The 18,153-nt window shown below is 39.5% G+C and overlaps 1 protein-coding gene across 2 annotated transcripts in view; it reads left to right on the top strand.

The window, feature by feature from the left end:
- GUCY2F (guanylate cyclase 2F, retinal) overlaps nt 1-18,153 on the top strand; it is a 149,998-nt gene that overhangs the window by 29,206 nt on the left and 102,639 nt on the right. For both annotated transcript variants that reach the window (NM_174549.2, XM_059883287.1), the window contains 3 exon segments: nt 11,754-12,108; nt 13,481-13,565; nt 17,437-17,533. In NM_174549.2, coding sequence (NP_776974.1) covers nt 11,754-12,108; nt 13,481-13,565; nt 17,437-17,533 — 537 coding nt within the window.

The raw sequence follows: 18,153 nt of genomic DNA, 5'->3' as shown, positions 1-18,153 counted from the left end.
AAAGTTCTAGCATTTGCTAGCATAGTGTATTAGTTATAATGCTCTGGCTGTAACTAACAGAAAGCTCAACACAAGATAACCCAAGTAATTTTTTTTTTCCAAAACTGGAAGATATGGGGACTTTAGGGTCAGTTAATTCAGCTGTTCAATGACATTATCAGTGAACCAGGTTATTTTCACTTTTTCACTTTACAACCATCGTATGCTGGCTTGCCCTTATGCTGGTTACTCTCCTGGTCCCAAGATGACTGCTACAGTTCCAGACAGCACATCCAAGTGGAACTGTCTACAAACGGAAGTGAGAAATGTCCCTTTCTTGTGTCTCTTTTTAAAAGCGAGGAAATCTTGCCAAGAATCTCTTCAAGCAGACTTCTCACCATACTTTCCTGATCAGTCATGTCCCATACTCATGCTAAATTGAATAATTTAGAAAGAAGAATGAGACCATTGTGACTGACCCTATGGTTGCTGAAAAAGTATGCACAATTAAAATTGAGATTCCATTAGCAAGGAAGAAGGCTGTCGTGTAGGCAATTGATTGTGCCTAACACATTCTCCATGATCTTCTCCTTTGTGTATATTATTTATTCCTTTATTCTGTGCACTGCCTTTCTATCTGAATGGATAGAAAGGTCAACCCTAGGTTTTCTTATCTCTTTCTGTCCTGAGTATTGATAGCAAAGATTTTGCTGATTCTTGTTCTAATAAAAAAAGTAACTAGCACAGATATTAACAGTTTTGGATTTGAACTTTATTGCCACTGATAAGTTTATAATAAATCTTTCTTTTAGGAGACACACATATATTTATTAAAAACAATTCATTGATTTGGTAAAGAGTGGCAAGAATCCTGCAGACTGCCAAGAATGGTTGCTCAAGCCAGTTGTTTGGTGTATTCACAGGCAAGCAACCAGATGGTGAATTTTTGTACTTTTTATCCAATGATATGGTATCATATAGATACAAGACTAAATCATTTTTTTTACTTTAATCACAGGATTGAGGGACATAGAAAGAAGTGTGTGTGTGTGCACGCGCACATGGGTGTGTGTATCTGTGTGTGTAATACGTGTATGTGAGCAGATATTTTGATACAAAAATTTCAGACCTTTTGCTCTTAATAGTTGATCCAATCTCTTTGAGCTGTGGAAAACATAAGGTAATTAAGGTAAAAAAAGACACCATTAGTTTGGTTGCTAGGCAGCCTGTACTGTGCTTTAGACAAGGAAATAGAGCGAAAACAAAGACTCTAAAGCTTATGTATAAAGAAAGCTTGTTTAGATGCATTTCTGCCCCCACTTTGCAGGTGCCTTGGCTTTGCCTTCATAACCAAAGAGTGATAGAAGTGTAAGATAATTATTTTCGCATCTCTGATAAACAAAAACCCCCTTTCCCCTAAATTACCTTGCTAAAAGGTATTTTTAAAGGCAGCTAGTATAGCAGAAAGAGCATATGGTAAAGAGTTAGACAAACTTGGTTTAAATCTCAGCTTTTCCTTTTGCTAGCTGTCTACCCTTGGGGAAATTACTTAGATTTTTGAGTCTCAATTTTACCATCTGTAAAGTGGGTTAGTAATCTACAGCTGTTAGGATTGTTGGGAAGATTAAACAAAGCAATATGGGTAAAGTGACTAGCAGAGTGCTTGACTTACAGCTACTTCCTTTTCACCTTTTGTTTTTGGTTAATGACCTTATTGGTTGATGGTGACCTAGCCTCTAAGTTACAGTCTGACTTCAGCTTCCTACTCTCTTGAAGTTTTACGATTATTGGCAAAGAATTGCTCAATAGTTCCTTTGCTTACCCCTGGACTCCTGTTTTTTTTTTTTCTTGTTCAATCAACAGATCAACAGCTATTTATTACGCACATACCATGTGCCATGCACTATGCTGAACTTCAGATAAGAGTAAACAAGACAGGATTTTTGTCAGTAGAATTGGAGCCAGTTCATAAAAGCCAATTGTGTGCCTCTTTTCCCAACACTGTGTTCACTGGCATCATATTGGTAGATTGAATCAGGCGTTGAGAATATTTATGCCACATAAATTGGTAAATGCTACAAGTAAGAGGTAAATGCTACAAATAAGAGGTTTTTCCCCTTCTCTTAGAGCTATTGCTAATATTTACTAGCACATTAATTGTTTCCAATCTTATGGGGCTTAAATTCTAATGAAAGAGAAATTGTAAATGAGTAAACAAATATATGAGAAAGGTGGCTATATTTTTCCCTTGCCCAATAACTTCCAGTGGAGTTGAAAATTCAAAATATAGAGGCTATATTGCTTAAAGCAATGGTTTGCATCCTTTTAGTTTATACAATTGCATCTCCAAAAAAATTAAAAACAAACAAACAAAATTATCAAAGCAATGCATGCACATAGTTTTAAAGGTCAAGAAATACTAAAATGTTTTGTATCAACAAGGAAGTCCCTAGGCCTTCCTCTCACTCTTCATCAGAAACAACTACTTTCATGTCTTTTAGTTCTCTCTTGTGGTATTTATATTTCTAAATATCACACTGCTACTGGTTTCTTGATTACTCTACTTTGGATATTATTTGCTCATTTCCTATTATAGTTAAAGATTGTTAGCTCTTATATACTTTCTTACCCTCCTTCAGACTCTCAATACAATTATGTCACACCTTTTAGTTAAATTCATATTTTATGTTTTTAATATTTTACCTGTCTAAATATCACTCATATATAATCCATGTGGTATACTATAGTAAGAATTCATTTCAGTTATAACTTTTGATTTTTACTGGAGTTAATAATTGTTTTATTTTTATTTTTTTTCCTTAATTTAGATTTCCAAGTCTTTCTGCACTGTCTGATAAAACTATAGAATCCTTTCAAAACAATTTTATACATGGCAAAATCTGTTAAATCCCTTATCAATTTCGTTTGTTTTTCCCAAGGCTCTCTGTCCTCCTATTCCAATCTAAACTTGTTGCTCCCTAAGGTTGCTGTACAACTATTATGATAGGATCTTCCTTTTTGCCACTTTGGAAATTCCTTTTTCTCTTTCTTCTGTGTTGGATTCACTATTCATGACTCTCATGACTCCCATTTTCTTGTTTACGGTCTCATTTTGGTGGAGCACATCCTTTAGCAGATTACGAGAAAGATAAACGGGAGTTAAACTTTCAAAATTTTACACTGTGAACTTTTATTCTAGCTTCACTATTGATTGATAGTTTGACTAAGCTTGTCATAAATATAGGTTGGCTTCCCAGGTGATGCTAGTGGTAAAGAATCTACATGCCAGTGCAGGAGACTTAAGAGACACGGGTTCAGTCACTGGGATGGGAAGATCCCCTGGAAGTAAACCACTCCATTATTCTTGCCTGGAGAATCCCCATGAACAGAGGGGCCTGGTGGGCTACAGTCCATAGGGTTGCAAAGAGTCAGACACAGCTAAGTGACTTAGCACTTCAGTCATGTCCGACTCTGTGCGACCCCATAGACGGCAGCCCACCAGGCCCCGCCGTCCCTGGGATTCTCCAGGCAAGAACACTGGAGTGGGTTGCCATTTCCTCCTCCAATGCATGAAAGTGAAAAGTGAAAGTGAAGTTACTCAGTCGTGCCCGACTCTTAGCGACCCCATGGACTGCAGCCCACCAGGCTCCTCTGTCCATGGGATTTTCCAGGCAAGAGTACTGGAGTGGGGTGCCATTGCCTTCTCCCAGTGACTTAGCACAGCATAGCATAAATATAGATTAAAAATTATTTTCTATTAGCACTTTGAAGACACGGCACTTTGTCTTATTTCCATCATTGGTGTTGAGAACTCCAGTGTCATTCTTATTCCTGATCCTTTTATGTAATGTGTTTTTACTCCTCCTTATCTTCCCTGGAAACTTTTAAGGTTATCTCTTTATTCCTTATGTAATGAAATTTCATGATTATGCCTGGATTTTTGACATGTATTGTGCTGTACATTTGGTAGGGCCTTTCAATCTAGAAGTTCCTTCTGCCTAGAAAATTTTCTTTCTTTTTTTTTGATAATTTCCTCAACAGCATTGTCTTTGTACTTTCTGGAAATACCACTAGTTGATATAAGATTGCCTGGGTTGATTTTTTTTTCTGGGTTGAATTTTTAAATTGTCTTATTAGTTCCCTTGTATCAGTCGTATCTTTGTTTTTAGTGGTTTTTCCTGAAAGAGTTCCTCAATTTTGTGTTCTGACTCTTTTACTGATTAAGTTTTTTTGCCATCATGTTTTTAATTTCCAAGAATTAATTCTTGTTTCATTCTATTTTGTTATAGCATCCTGCTTTTGTTTCAAGAATATATAATTTTCTCTTATTTCTCTGAAGATACTCATTATAGTTTCTTTGAGGTTTTCCTTTGCTCTTTGTGTCTCTCTCAGTTCCTAATTTTTCATACTTCTTTGTTTTGGTCTCTCTATTTAATCTTGGAAGCTTTCCTTAAGTGATGATCCTGGCTGTCTGGTTATATTTAACAATGAAGCTTTAAAAGAAGGATTTGAAGGTTTATGTCCATGGAGGGCATGTTGACCTGTAGGTTTAAGTATCAGGGAATTGACTTGCCAGCTGTTTTTTTGTGTGCGTGTCAATATCTGTAGATCTTGCCTCTTGGGCTAGTCACTTTCTTCAGAGAAGAATGCTTCGATCTCCTTCTGGGAGTTGTAATCCTGGTTGTCACTGTTCTAGGAGCCATGTTGGGAGAAGTAGACTGGGATTTTCATCATTAAGTATGAACACTTTAGCTTCATAATTCATTTTTCTATGGCTCACCTCATTTTCACTGTCCTTTGGGTCAAGTGTTCCAGCTCTGGAGCTGCTCTGAATCAGTTTAACCTGTTTCCTGCAGAGATTCGGCTCTCCTTGGTAGAGGTAGATGGCAGAAATCTAACTGTTCTGTACACACACATTCAAAGCTACCCCTCTTTTAGTGCTCTGCCTAACCCCCACTTCTGTGCATAGCACCTCTAACTCCTAAGCCCTTCCAGGTTTCACAGGGGCAAATCTCCTTGTTGCTTACCAATATTCCCCTCTTCAGGTACTTAAATTTAATCTCCCTCCAGTCTGCTAAGCAGGTTTCTATCTTCATATTCTGTGGTTCAAGATTATAGATGTCTCCTAATACCATTAGTGGAGAAAGCAATGGCACCCCACTCCAGCACTCTTGCCTGGAAAATCCCATAGACGGAGGAGCCTGGTGGGCCGCAGTCCATGGGGTCGCTAAGAGTCAGACAAGACTCAGCGACTTCCCTTTCACTTTTCACTTTCATGCATTGGAGAAGGAAATGGCAACCCACTCCAGTGTTCTTGCCTGGAGAATCCCAGGGACGGGGGAGCCTCGTGGGCTGCCATCTATGGGGTCGCACAGAGTCGGACACGACTGAAGCGACTTAGAAGCAGTAGCAGCAGCAATACCATTAGATGTGGAGGTTTACTGTTTCTGCTTCTTCTTCTCCTTGGTGTTTGGGAGTGATGTTTGAGAAGGGGAAGAGAGTGAAGAAAAAAATTTGATTTTTCTGTCTTTAATAAGGAAGCCATGAAAGGAAAATAGAAGTTACAAAAGGTATACATGATACTCTTTTATTGGTTAGTTTACCATCCATTAATTAATTTAGCATGTATTTATTAAGCTCAGTTATAACATGGTAAGTAAGAGCATGGGCTCTGAGGGAAAAGTACTGCAAATTTACTTAAGCTCACCATATCTTCACTAATTTTAAATTGGGAATAATAACAGTACCTACCTCATACAATTATTGTGAAGATTAAATGAGTTAATACACATAAAAGAGCTTGGCTGGCACCTAATGACTCCTCAATAAATGTTTATTGTTATTATTAATGTTGTTATTTTTATTATGATGATGGCCTAGGCATTCTGCAGGTAATGTAATGGAAAGCAAAATAGAAACAAGATCTTTCCCCCAATAAGGTGAACAGGTTTACCATTTCAGGATGCTAACGACACTGGGTCTAAAACTGGGACTCTGTTATTTATTGGTGATGAAATCAAGACTGGAACAAGGATCTTGAATACTAACTTCTAGGACGATATTACCAGAGCCCTATGCTCCTCTTCTGAAATACAAGCAATAGCAGCTATCATGTAGTCCATGCTTATTTTGTAGCAGGTAATTTACATAAATGGTCTCATTGAATCCTCAGTCCAAGCCTATAAATGAGGTATTATCAAGTGTATGGGGTCGCAACGAGTTGTCATGACTAAGCGAGTAAACTGATTGAAATCCATATATGGGTGATGAAACTGAGGCTCAAGGTAACTTGTCCACCGTCATACAGCTGGCAAGTGGCAGAGCTAGGATTCCAACTCAAGTCTAATACCAGAAGTACCAGAACCTGACCATTCAACCACACAATAGCCTTTTAAAAAATTAGATCATTTCCCATGTCTAGTACTTTACTCAAAGTAACATTACTAAGAGACTAATACTTTGATTTGAAGGGATTTATTGGATCGTTTGGGGCTCCTCTGGTGGCTCACTGGTAAAGAATCTGCCTGCAATGCAGGAGACGCAGGAGACATGGGTTTGATCAATGGGTTGGGAAGACCCCCCTGGAGGAGAAAATGGCAATCCACTCTTGATTCTTGCTGGGAAAATCCCATGGACAGCGGAGCCTGGTGGGGTCGCAGTCCATAGGGTCGATGGAGTTGGACACGACTAAGCACACACACGCACACAGACACACACACATTAGATTGTTTTCCTCTAATAGAGGAGGTGATAGGGCATTATGGAAACATGTAAAAATAGAAAAATAAATCTGAATGGAGAGATTGGGGGGTGGGATATCAGTGACAAACTTTCTAATTTGGTCTCAGCATGACTGGACAAGGATTACACTTTGTACCTTTATATATTGGCACAAAAAGACTTCTGAAATAAGGTTTTGGTTCCTGCCTTCTTCACTTTCATTGTTTTCCCAATCCTTGTTTTCAATGAAATTCTATTGGCTACAAATGCATGTTTCTAGAACACATATTTTGAATATTTTTTCCAAATGTGACCTTATTTGGCTAAGCAAAAGAAGTCCTCTGGATTTCTCAGCAAGCCTGGGGGACCTGAAGCTCCTACACGTATTGTTTTCCATTACTATAGATATGGGTGGTTAGCAGGGGGCTGCTAGGCTGATGGGGATGTGGTTAAGACTAGAGCTTTCCAGGATGGGGGCCTACCAGACAGGTTGTCCGAAAAGGTTGCCTGCCGCTCATAGTGGCTACAATTGTCTTTGTGCTTTATTCTATATAAAATAAGAGTGTGATGTTCATGAGTATCATGCCAAACAGATTAGGCTATTAGCCATTTCTTGGCTAAGTTCAGGAAATTCATTATTGGCGGTACCACCTTTAATTACAAGAATTCAGTTACCTTTTGGTTTCTTGATCTCTGTATGCACCTGGCTTTTTGTTCAAAGGTAATGTTGCCATTTTGTCCTTCAAATGGTGCTTTCCAAGCCAGGTGTATATATATATATATGTGTGTGTGTGTGTGTGTGTGTATTTTAATGTACTTCCAAAGTCAAAATTCTTTGGAAGCATTTTGTGTCTTTTAAGCACAGTAAATCTGAACTGATAATAGTCAACTTAATGACAGCAAGAATCATTACACTGAACAAATTCAAATATCACTGCTCCTGACCCAGACCTTGATTTCCTGGACACAAGCTCCAGAAGGCCTAGGGTAGCTAAAATCACTGAAAGTCACTCAGTTGTGTCCAACTCTTTGCGACCCCATGGCCTATACAGTCCATGGAATTCTCTAGGCCAGAATACTGGAGTGAGTAGCCTTTCCCTTCTCCAGGGGATCTTCCCAACCCGGGGATCGAACCCAGGTCTCCCACATTGCAGGCGGATTACCAGCTGAGCCACAAGGGAAGACCAAAATATCTGAGTAACAGTGAAAGATTAAATCTCAATTATCATTCATTTATTCACAGTTCATTCATTCGGATTCAGGTCTATACAGAAGTCAAAACCAATAGGCTGGGTGGTTTCACCATTCTGATCTGCGATATAACAAGGTCATCTGCCTGACAAGTAGGTCCTGCTAATCCTGTCTTGCTTCTTTGGAACTATAGTCAGAAGCCAACACAGAGGGTTGTGAAGAATGTTCTTACTTCCCTTGTCCCATCCTTTACCTTTTCTTTTCCTCATTATGTGCAACAGCTGCAACTACAGAGCTTTTGCTACTAATGCTAACAGAGTATGCCTTTGGCTTATGGGAAGGGGCAGTTACCATTGTTGAAGGCACAGCAGGTAAAATGGCAAAACCAGCTAGAACACAAATCTAAGCCCTCACAGCGAGAGTGGGTCATAGTGACAGCCCCTCTTTTGCAAATGAATGCTATTGCCACAGCTGTGTTCTTTCCCTTAGCTTCAAGTCCCCCTACCATACTTTTTGTGGCTCTTTGTGTGTGAGTATGTGCATGTGTGTGTATATGTGTGTGATATGTGGTGGAAGCTAGAGAATCCTGCAGGATAAGCTTCAGGTTTCATTCATCTTGGGAAGTTACTGTCAGTGAGTTTTAACAGGGGTCAATCCGAGAGATCTGAGGGCAGCGAGGGCTGGTCAGCTGAAAATCCCATGGGATGGGTCAGCCTTGAGGTGAGGATATTGTTTTTAAGAGTTCAAATCTTTGCTTTTGGTGGTAGGTTAGATGCAGTCCCTTTCCCAGAAGGCTTTGTACCTTTCGAAACAGAATACTAGCATTCTCCCTGCTTTCAGGGACTTGCTGCCCTGTGGGTTTTTACTCATTTGTTTTACTTTGATTTTATCCTCTACCTTCCAGCCTTCACTTATTGTCATAACCTACCAAGCCCCAGGGAACAGGCAGACTCTTGCAGAAATCCTAAATACAATTAACTGGAGCATCTGAGAATGTCAGGAGGGAGAGTTAGTGCAGCCCCCTAAAGGGACCTCAGTGTGTGCTAGGCAACTAAGTGTGGATGCCTTAGTGGCAGCACATGTCATCCATTCACCGTGCTTATTTCTATAGTGTGTGTTAAGGTAGGGTGGTGAAGGGGGATCATTGGAATAAAGCTCAGAAAATTGAGATGTTGGTTTCTTCTCTGCTATTAGTTAGCTCTGTTGCTGGGGCAAGGTCTTTGGCTTGAACAACTGGAAGAATGGAGTGGCTTTTAACAAAAATAGGAAAGCCTTGTTGTAAATGGAGCACAAAGATTTGAGATAAAGATCAGGAGCTTGATTTGGGAGAGATACCAAGTAAGCAGTTGACTGTATGAGTCTAGAATTTAGGAAACAGGTCTTAACTGGAAGTGTACATCTGGGATTTATGGCATAGAGTGGTATTTAAAGCCAGGAGAGCAGAAGAGATCACCAAGGGAGTTAGTTTAGATAGAGAAGACCAAGGACCAAGGACTGAGCTGTAGGCACATCAATGATAGAAGGTCAGAGGAATTAAGAAGAACCTATAAACAAGCCAAACAAAAAAGTCTGCAAGCCAAATTGCTCCCTGAACTAGATCATGATTTGGGAAGTTTCACAGGAGTTCAGAACTAGAAGAGACCATAGAGAATATGTATTTCAATCAAGAATGCTAAAATGAACAGAATCAACAGACTTGGGTTCTAGTCCTGATTTTACGCCTAGGTGAGTGACCATGACCCTTGCAGGACATTTGATCCTGTCCCAAATATCCGTAAGAAATTTGGTCCACACCAAAATGTCCTTGATATTTGGTCATGACCAAAACACCTATCTACATTTGGTTCATAATACATTTGGTCCTTGCCAAATGGTCCTTGATATTTGCAGGACCATATAGTCATGTTCAAAACAGCCATAAGATGTTTGGTCCATGCCAAACGTCCTTGATATTTGGTCTTCTCCAGAACCATTTGACATGGACAGAATATGCTCATGGACATTTTGGACAGGAACAAATGGTCCTGCAAATATCAAAGAGCTTTTGATGTGGACCAAAATCTTATGGCTGTTTTGCTGTTTGTTTGTTGTTTTAGTTACTAAGTCGTGTCTGACTCTTGGCAACCCCATGGACTGTAGCCAGCCAGGCTCCTCTGTCTATGGGATTTCCCAGGCAAGAATACTGGAGTGGGTTGCCATTTCTTTCTCCAGGGGATCTACCTGACCTAGGGATTGAACCCTGGGTTCAATCTTTACCACTGAGCCACCTGGGAAGCCCATATGACTGTTTTGAACAGCAAACCAAATGTTTGCTAGTCGACCTTGACCAATCACTTAACATTTTTGGGACTCCTTTTCATATCTAGGAAGTAAAATAGACTGGATGACTCCATTCATGATTATGTATCCTCAATTTAGAGAGGAAGAAATTGAAGCCCAGAGAGGGGAATAGTGACTTGTGCAACATATGGCATTAGGAAAAGACCCACAGGCCAGTGTGTCTTCTTCTATACTGTTGGTCTTGAATCCTGTGTGAATAATAAAATTTCTGGGGAGCTTTTCATAATTCTGATTACTGGGTTCCTAACCTAAAGTGTTTCATTTTGTTAGCTGGGTTGGGTTTGGCATCAGTATTTTTGACATTCCTTGGGTAATGCTAATGTGCAGCCAGGGTTGAAAACCCCCTGCTCTTCATTTTCAAGACATGACAGTGTTTTGCTAGCTGCTACACCTCTCTGCATCTTCATTTGTATTTCTAACAAAAAAAACTAATTCACTCAATTTTAAACCCTTTTATTCAGATGAAGATTGTTACAGGAGGATAGCTTTCTAGACTTTGTGAAACTGAAGCAGCAAATATTGGCTTTCCCTGAAGCTCAGTAAAATGGCATGACCATAGCTTTCTTGAACTCCATCCTAGAAGTGAAATGTTATGAGAAACCATGAAGCCAGTGTTGGGGCAAGGCGGGTGGGGGGGATCATTCACTTTTCTTATCCACCTTTTTGGAAAATGGATACAAGGTTTGTTCCAAAAATAAACTTTCAACGTTAATGAGTGAGGTATCAGACACAATAAACAAATGCTTTTTTAAAAAATCATATTTATGTAGGAGGAAGAATCATGTTGTTCACTGTAGCAGCCTTACTGCTTTACAATGGCTTCTCACCAAAGCTTTGCCACTTTGCACAGCAATAGATTATGGGGTTTTTTGATTAAAAGCCACCTTCGCCAAACACAACAACATTCGGCTCTGTATTTGTGGGTGTGTATGTGTCAATATGTATGTCTGCATGTGTACGTGTGGGGGTACATGTTTAAAACTGTATTGTAGTGTTAACTTTCTCTGGAGTGCATGTATCTAAGAGAATAACCATTTTGAATAAAGTCGGGACAGAGACATGGACTATGGAGACACATTATTTACAGTCTTACCACATATACCAACCACTCTAGTAGTCCCAACCAAATGATTTTACCATGCATAATGCCCCAGTAATTAACCTGGTAAATTTCTTTTGAGTGCCTCTTGTCTATTTCATACTTTTTTTAGCCACTTTATAACTCTAAATCACTTTCTTAGTTTAGAAGCATAAAAATATATTGTGTATGACTTGGTTTGCTCATAAAATTGTCATATTTAATATATTTAAAGATGTGAAGGCCTGGGGGAGAAAAACAGAAAAAATCAGGGGAGAAACCAAGCAAGTCCTGAGAAACAATTGTTTTTTTTTCCCCCTCTGGGTCTTCATAGCTCACCTCCACTCAGACGTGCAGCCCATAATAATGAACACAGGCTTGGAATATACTCTGAGATTGCTCTAGGGCAACTAGGGCTCAAGATAATTGTAATTTTTAAAAATAGGTTTCGCCGTTGTTTGGAACCATCTACAATTCAATTTACTTTATCGCACAAGCCATGAATAATGCTATGAAAGAAAATGGATGGGCTAGTGCTGCCAGCCTGGTTCAGCATTCCAGAAACATGCAGTTCTATGGATTCAACCAGTTGATAAGGACAGATGCAAATGGAAATGGAATTTCAGAATATGTAATCCTGGACACCAACTGGAAAGAATGGGAACTCCATAGTACCTACACTGTGGACATGGAAACGGAGCTGCTACGATTCGGAGAGACCCCTATTCACTTTCCTGGTGGCAGGCCCCCTCGAGCAGATGCACAATGCTGGTTTGCAGATGGGAAGATCTGCCAAGGAGGTAAGGAATGGAAAATCACAGTTAGTCAATTTGGCTCAGCTTGGGTTACAGGGAACCTGTTTAGGGGAAGGCATGTTTTAATGTTGGGACACTACAGAATCAATCATTTGCAGTCAGGTGACGTAAACAGCTTGGAACTCTATGTAGTTAATTTAAAATAATAAGGACAATGAGAGGTACTTTGCAGCCTTGAATAACCATCCACAATTTAAAAGCTGCTCGCAGTCATTTTTAAAAGGATTCCACTCCCAAAGAGATTTTTCTAGTAAGAGGAAGGCATGATGCTTTATCTTGGTCTTTTGTATGCTATGATCTGCAGTTGTTTCCCTTGCTAGAAAATTTACCTGTCCTTCCCTTGATGTATCCAAATCCTGTCAATCAGGTTCCACCACGGAAATACAATTTCTCCACCCTCTCCTCTCTGAACTCCCATTTAACTAAAAGTCTGTACCTCACAGCTTAGTACAAAATTGCTCTCCAATTGTTTCTTGTGTATTGATTGTGTCTCTTCCTCCCAAATGGACTGCTCCTGGAGGGCAGGGACCAGAGCTAATAATTCTTATGCCCCACCCTCAACCACCCAACACGGTCGGCATCCCATAATACTGGCAGTTTGATTGACTGATGGAAACCCTCTGGTTTGTGGAAGTGGGGACACTCCATCAAATCTCCAAGAGCCAGAGGAGAAATTTGGAAGGATCTATATTATTCCTATGCAGGTATACCCCACACCTTTCTAAAACCAAATGCATCTATTTGAATTAGACTTCAACTTCTCTTTTGCTTTAGCACCTCGCTACCTCTTCACTTGCATCATTTCCCTCTGAAATCTTAGTAATCCATCCAAACACTTAGCTTTTGCAGAGGACAATTTACATCCTAGTGAAAACAATAATTATCAAAACCAGGCTCAACCTTGAAGGACAAGTGCTACATTTTTCATCTATAACTCACAAGGTCTGTGGGCTTGGGTGGATTAAAAAGATATTTTATTTTATGAAGGCAACATAATACCTTTCACAGATGAAATAACATATTTATTCTCAAGAACTATATCGCTGTTCAACTTAAATTAAGGTACTCAAAGTTTTCCATTCATGAACTTTTTTCTCCAAAGAAACACCTGGGTCAGCCTTCATTCATGTGATTTGTTATTGTCAGAGTGGTGAGTAGTTTTGCTTCAGAACAGTGAAATTGCTTTCTGTGTTCATAAAGTCAACAAGACAGACTGTATTGGAAAAGAATAGAAATAAGTTAGGTAGATGTAGCTTGATTTTAGAGTCACCAGAAAGCATGAGGAGTCACTCCGTGGTGCCCTTTATTTACAGCCTCTTTCTGATGCCATTCTTTCCCTTCCTTTTCCTCTCTGCAGGCATCAACCCTACTTTTGCTTTGATGGTCTGCCTTGCTTTGCTTATAGCCCTGCTGTCTATTAATGGATTTGCTTACTTTATAAGGTACTCTTTTTTTTTTTCTTTTTGTATATAAAACTACAAGCCCATAATAGCCTTGTTAATATTGATTTCCGGGAAGTCATGTTTCAGTACAATTGCCTCATTACATGACCCACTGATTTTCTTTTTTCCATAGTGATTTACCATCCCTACCGGCTCCATTTAGAGTGAAGTGTTTTCATGATGCCAAGAATAACTTCCTCAGCTGTGATTGTCAGTGTTGTTACCTATGAGTTGATCTGGCTCTCAACGGTATCGTGAAATAAGAGAGCTAGTACTTTAGGGACTGCTTACCCCAATCTGTGCTCCCTTTTCCACTGGCAGAGTCTCCTAGAAACACTTCCCTCCGCAAATGGTATGGACTGGGATATTTTAACAAGTTCAAAGAATTAGGCAAACTTTGGCTAGAATCTAAGATTTAGGAATAATGGCATAAATTCACAGGACTGTAAAGGGGATTAAATAAACCAAAGCCAATAAAGTACCTAGAACAATACCTGCCTCACAGTAGGTGCCCAAGAAATGGTAAATCTCAACTCCTTCTCAAGCACATGGAACTCTCCTGCTGATTGTTAGGAACCCAGAATCCTTGCTTTGAGAGTCATCACTTTTGCCCAGGGTATCCTATTGCAGATTTTTACTATCATTCTTGCTTGGACAAAATCTGTCCTAGCTAATCATCACCATCATCATTACCATCAGGTCTTTATCTTTCTTCTTCAGATCCTTAAGTTCATGACCAACTACTCTGATGAACTAATTCAGGATCAGGGATAAATGGCTTAAGCTGGCTTTATAATATGACACCCCTTTCTTATAATCTTCACACTTCAACAGTTGATTCCTCCCCACAGTAGGATGATTTTGGAAAAATTAAATCAACCACAACTCTCCCACATTACCCTTTCTACTCTGCAAGCCGCACCTTTGTTATCTCTTTGTAAGGGTGGTCCTAACAACAATATGACAAGAACTTGGTGGGGAATGGGGTGGAGCTATTTGCATAAATTTCAAGGAAAAAAGTGTCTATAGAGTGTCTTAAGTATCTGTGTAAATTTGGACAAGACACTATTTCTCTTGGCCAGAATTTTCTCATTTGTATAATGAAGGAATTGGATTAGATGATCTTTAAGAGCTCTTCCAGCGCTGATATTCTAACAAGTATGTAAAATCCTGGATTGAAACTGACAGGTGTTATTCCTAGTGTTTAGTATGTTAGCATCACTGTGAAAAACTACTATTATCCAGTCTCCGCAGTATTAGAGACTTGATAAAGCCAAACAAAGTTGTAGGTAGCTTATGAATTGTTAAAGCACACTGGATAAAGATGATAGTTTAAAGTTTTTCTTTTATTTCTGTGACGGTGACATACCCCTACTCAGAACAGAAATTTAATGTTTAGCTGCTGCCAAGGAATAAAGTATTTAATTAACATCATGAGCTACTTTTAGTGAATATAAATACCCTCCAATCAAAATCTTCCTCCTCTAGAGAGATTTGAAAAGGAGTAGGCTCTAGCTCCCCAATGGCAAAAGATGGCATGGCAGGGTGGAAAATGGAGTCACTCAGCTGCTTATGTTATTTGACAACTGCCCCCCACCCCCAGCAAATGACTGATCTGACTGGTCTTTCCCATGAAATGGACTGTTCTTTGGGCTCAGAGGGAGCCTGACCTGTAATTCTTAGGGAGGGAAGAAAAAAAGAAAAAAAAAAAGTCATGGAGGGGGGGATTTGTTTGGAGCTTGTAGGCTGAAGGGCAAAGAAGACTGGAGAGGGAGATGATTGGAGAGGGACATGATTAGAGAGGAAAATGATTGGAGAGGAAAATGAGTTTGAGACAATTGGTACTTCAAGTGGTCACAGAAAACTCAGAGACGGGAGAGAGGCACATCATTTCCCAGAGTCACTTGGGTCTTGGTTCTTCAGCTAACAAAGCACAAAAGATGCCCTCTCTTCACTGCCTTCCTCCCTCTCTCTGCCCACCACGGCTGCAATCAGAAGAGCTGAGCGGCTGATGAGTTTCGGTAATAGATGGTGATTACTTGCAGGAGAGTGGCTCTCTGTTCCTTCCTTTTCTCTGTGTTTTGATTGTTTAAGTTTTTTTTTTTTTTCTTTTCAAAAAGAAAGACGTGCAAAGAACCCAACCACCCCAAAACAAAGGATTCTTTGAACTCCTCCTTTCTCTTTACTCCGAACCAGATTGCCTCGCCTTTCTATAAAGCTCTCCCGTGCTTTGTAATACTAATGATGATAATGGTAATAATGAGCTCTTATACTTTCATAGTGCTTCATGCTTTTCAGAGCACTTTCACATATATTATCTCATTTGGTTTTCAAAACAACTCTGTAAAGCGAGTAATGCAAGGACTATTATCCTGCTGAAGAGATGAGGACACTGGTGCATGAAGAGGTTAAATTATTTATCCAAGGTTATCTGGTTAATTAATGACAGAATCTGCACTGCATCTCAGATCTCTGGATTGGGGGGTCCAGTTGTCTTTCTACTAGAGTGTATTCTGTAGCATGATTATTTTTACAGGTGTGCCTGCCTTAAGACAATTCATTGCACATATGAAATAGATAAGTTAGGGAGTGATGCTTTACTTTGCCAAAAGATTCATGTGCTCTACCCAAGAATTCACTACAGGGCTCTTTTAATTTTCTCTGCAGGGCAGCAGCTTCCACAATGATAAGGGACATATTTGTTGGCAGACAATTAGAAACACATTAATTGTTTGTTTACAAATCAGTGGAATCACTGAGAAAAACTGTCTGGGTTGTTGGTACTTAGCTACAGTGACACCTCAGACTTCTTAGGGAAACCTGACAAAGCATTCTTTTTTTCTGACAAAGCATTTTGATTCCCCCCATTCTGGCTGTCTGCTTTAATGCATTCCACAGGGTGACCGTTAAGGGATTATGGAAAAAGTGAATCCAAACTAGCTATCAGAGCCCCCAAGATGAAACAGAACAAAACAACCACACGAACTAATCCCAAGATTCCCTCGAGATCCTCAGGTTGCCCAGTTAGCTCAGCTGAGGACCTACCTGACTGTGTGGGTAGACATCATAAACTTCTGTGTCTACTAATTGATTTGTTAGAAATAATTGCATTCTCCACAAATTAATGGGCATGTTTGGAGAGAATCAGGTTTAAACTGTGTCTATGTAATGCTCAGACAAGAGACCAATTCAGTCAAAGGAAAAAAAAAAACCAGTCAGCCCATTTGTTTGGAATCATGTAGACAAAGCAGCCAACTGATTGAATTTTTCCACTTTTCAACCTGTTGCTTTGGCAACTTTGCAAGACAAGTGGTCTTGTGGGCAGGAATCTGGGCCCACAGCCAGACACCCAGGATTCAGGCTCCAGCTCTGCCTCAGGCAATGGTATCTCACACAATTTGCTTAATTTTGTTTTGTTTCTTTAATATTTTTTTGTATTTGTAAAATTGAGATTAATGATTCTTGGCCTTGGTATCATTAGAATATATGGCAAATAGAGAAATATAGAATATATGGCAAATGAGAAAAGGTGTTGTATTCTTTAAAAGTATTCAGAGGTGTTGTTTTGAATGTGCCCTTGACACGGAATCACTGTTTTAATCGTCTGAGATACCCATCCCTATGCAGCACCCTCCCTTCTGATACTTCTTTAATAGCATTTTCACTTTTCTCTTTCGGTCTTCATAATATTGAAAGTTATGAGGCCCAGACTTGCTCTCTCTCTTTGCTGTGGATATGTGGTAAACATCCCTGTGTGTTTACTCTGTCAATTATCTTGTATATTTTTTTAACTTCTATCATAGGGCAAATTTACCCCATGGTTTGCAAAATATCCAACCCCCATGACCTTCTGACTTTATGCTTGTTTCAGACATCGTATAAATAAAATCCAGTTGATTAAAGGACCCAACAGAATTCTACTGACTTTGGAGGATGTGACATTTATCAATCCCCACTTTGGCAGTAAGGTAAGGAACATCCCTTTCTCTTACTGTGTGGCCCCTGGTGGTATCCATAAGCCACAGGTGACTTTCAGGCACTTTGCATGTGGCTAGCTGAATTGAAATGTGCTGTAAGAGTAAAATACATGTTGGATTTAGAGGATAGTACAGAAACATGTAAAGTATTTAATTCTAATATTTAAAAATATTAATGACATGTCAAAATGATAATACTTTGGATATATTGGGTTAAATAAAGCATATTACTATATTACTTGGAAGGAAAGCTATAACAAACCTGAACAGAGTGTTAAAAAGCAGAGAATCACTTTGCCGACAAAGGTCCAAATAGTCAAGGCTATGGTTTTTCCAGTAATGTACAGATGTGAGAGTTGGACCATAAAGAAGGCTGAGTACAAAAGAACTGATGCTTTCAAATTGTGGTGCTGGAGAAGACTCTTGAGAGTCCCTTAGACTGTAAAGAGATCAAAACAGTTAATCTAGAGGAAATCAACCCTGAATACTCATTGGAAGGACTATTGCTAAAGCTTAAGCTGCAATACTTTGGCCACCTGATGCAAAGAGCCAACTCATTGGAAAAGACCCTGATGCTGGGAAAGATTGAGAGAAGGAGGAGAAGGGGGTGA

Source organism: Bos taurus, chromosome X (genome assembly GCF_002263795.3).
Source record: "Bos taurus isolate L1 Dominette 01449 registration number 42190680 breed Hereford chromosome X, ARS-UCD2.0, whole genome shotgun sequence".
NCBI lineage: Eukaryota > Metazoa > Chordata > Mammalia > Artiodactyla > Bovidae > Bos > Bos taurus.
The sequence above is the reverse complement of the archived record's forward strand: the minus strand, read 5'-3'. Positions and strand labels throughout refer to the sequence as shown.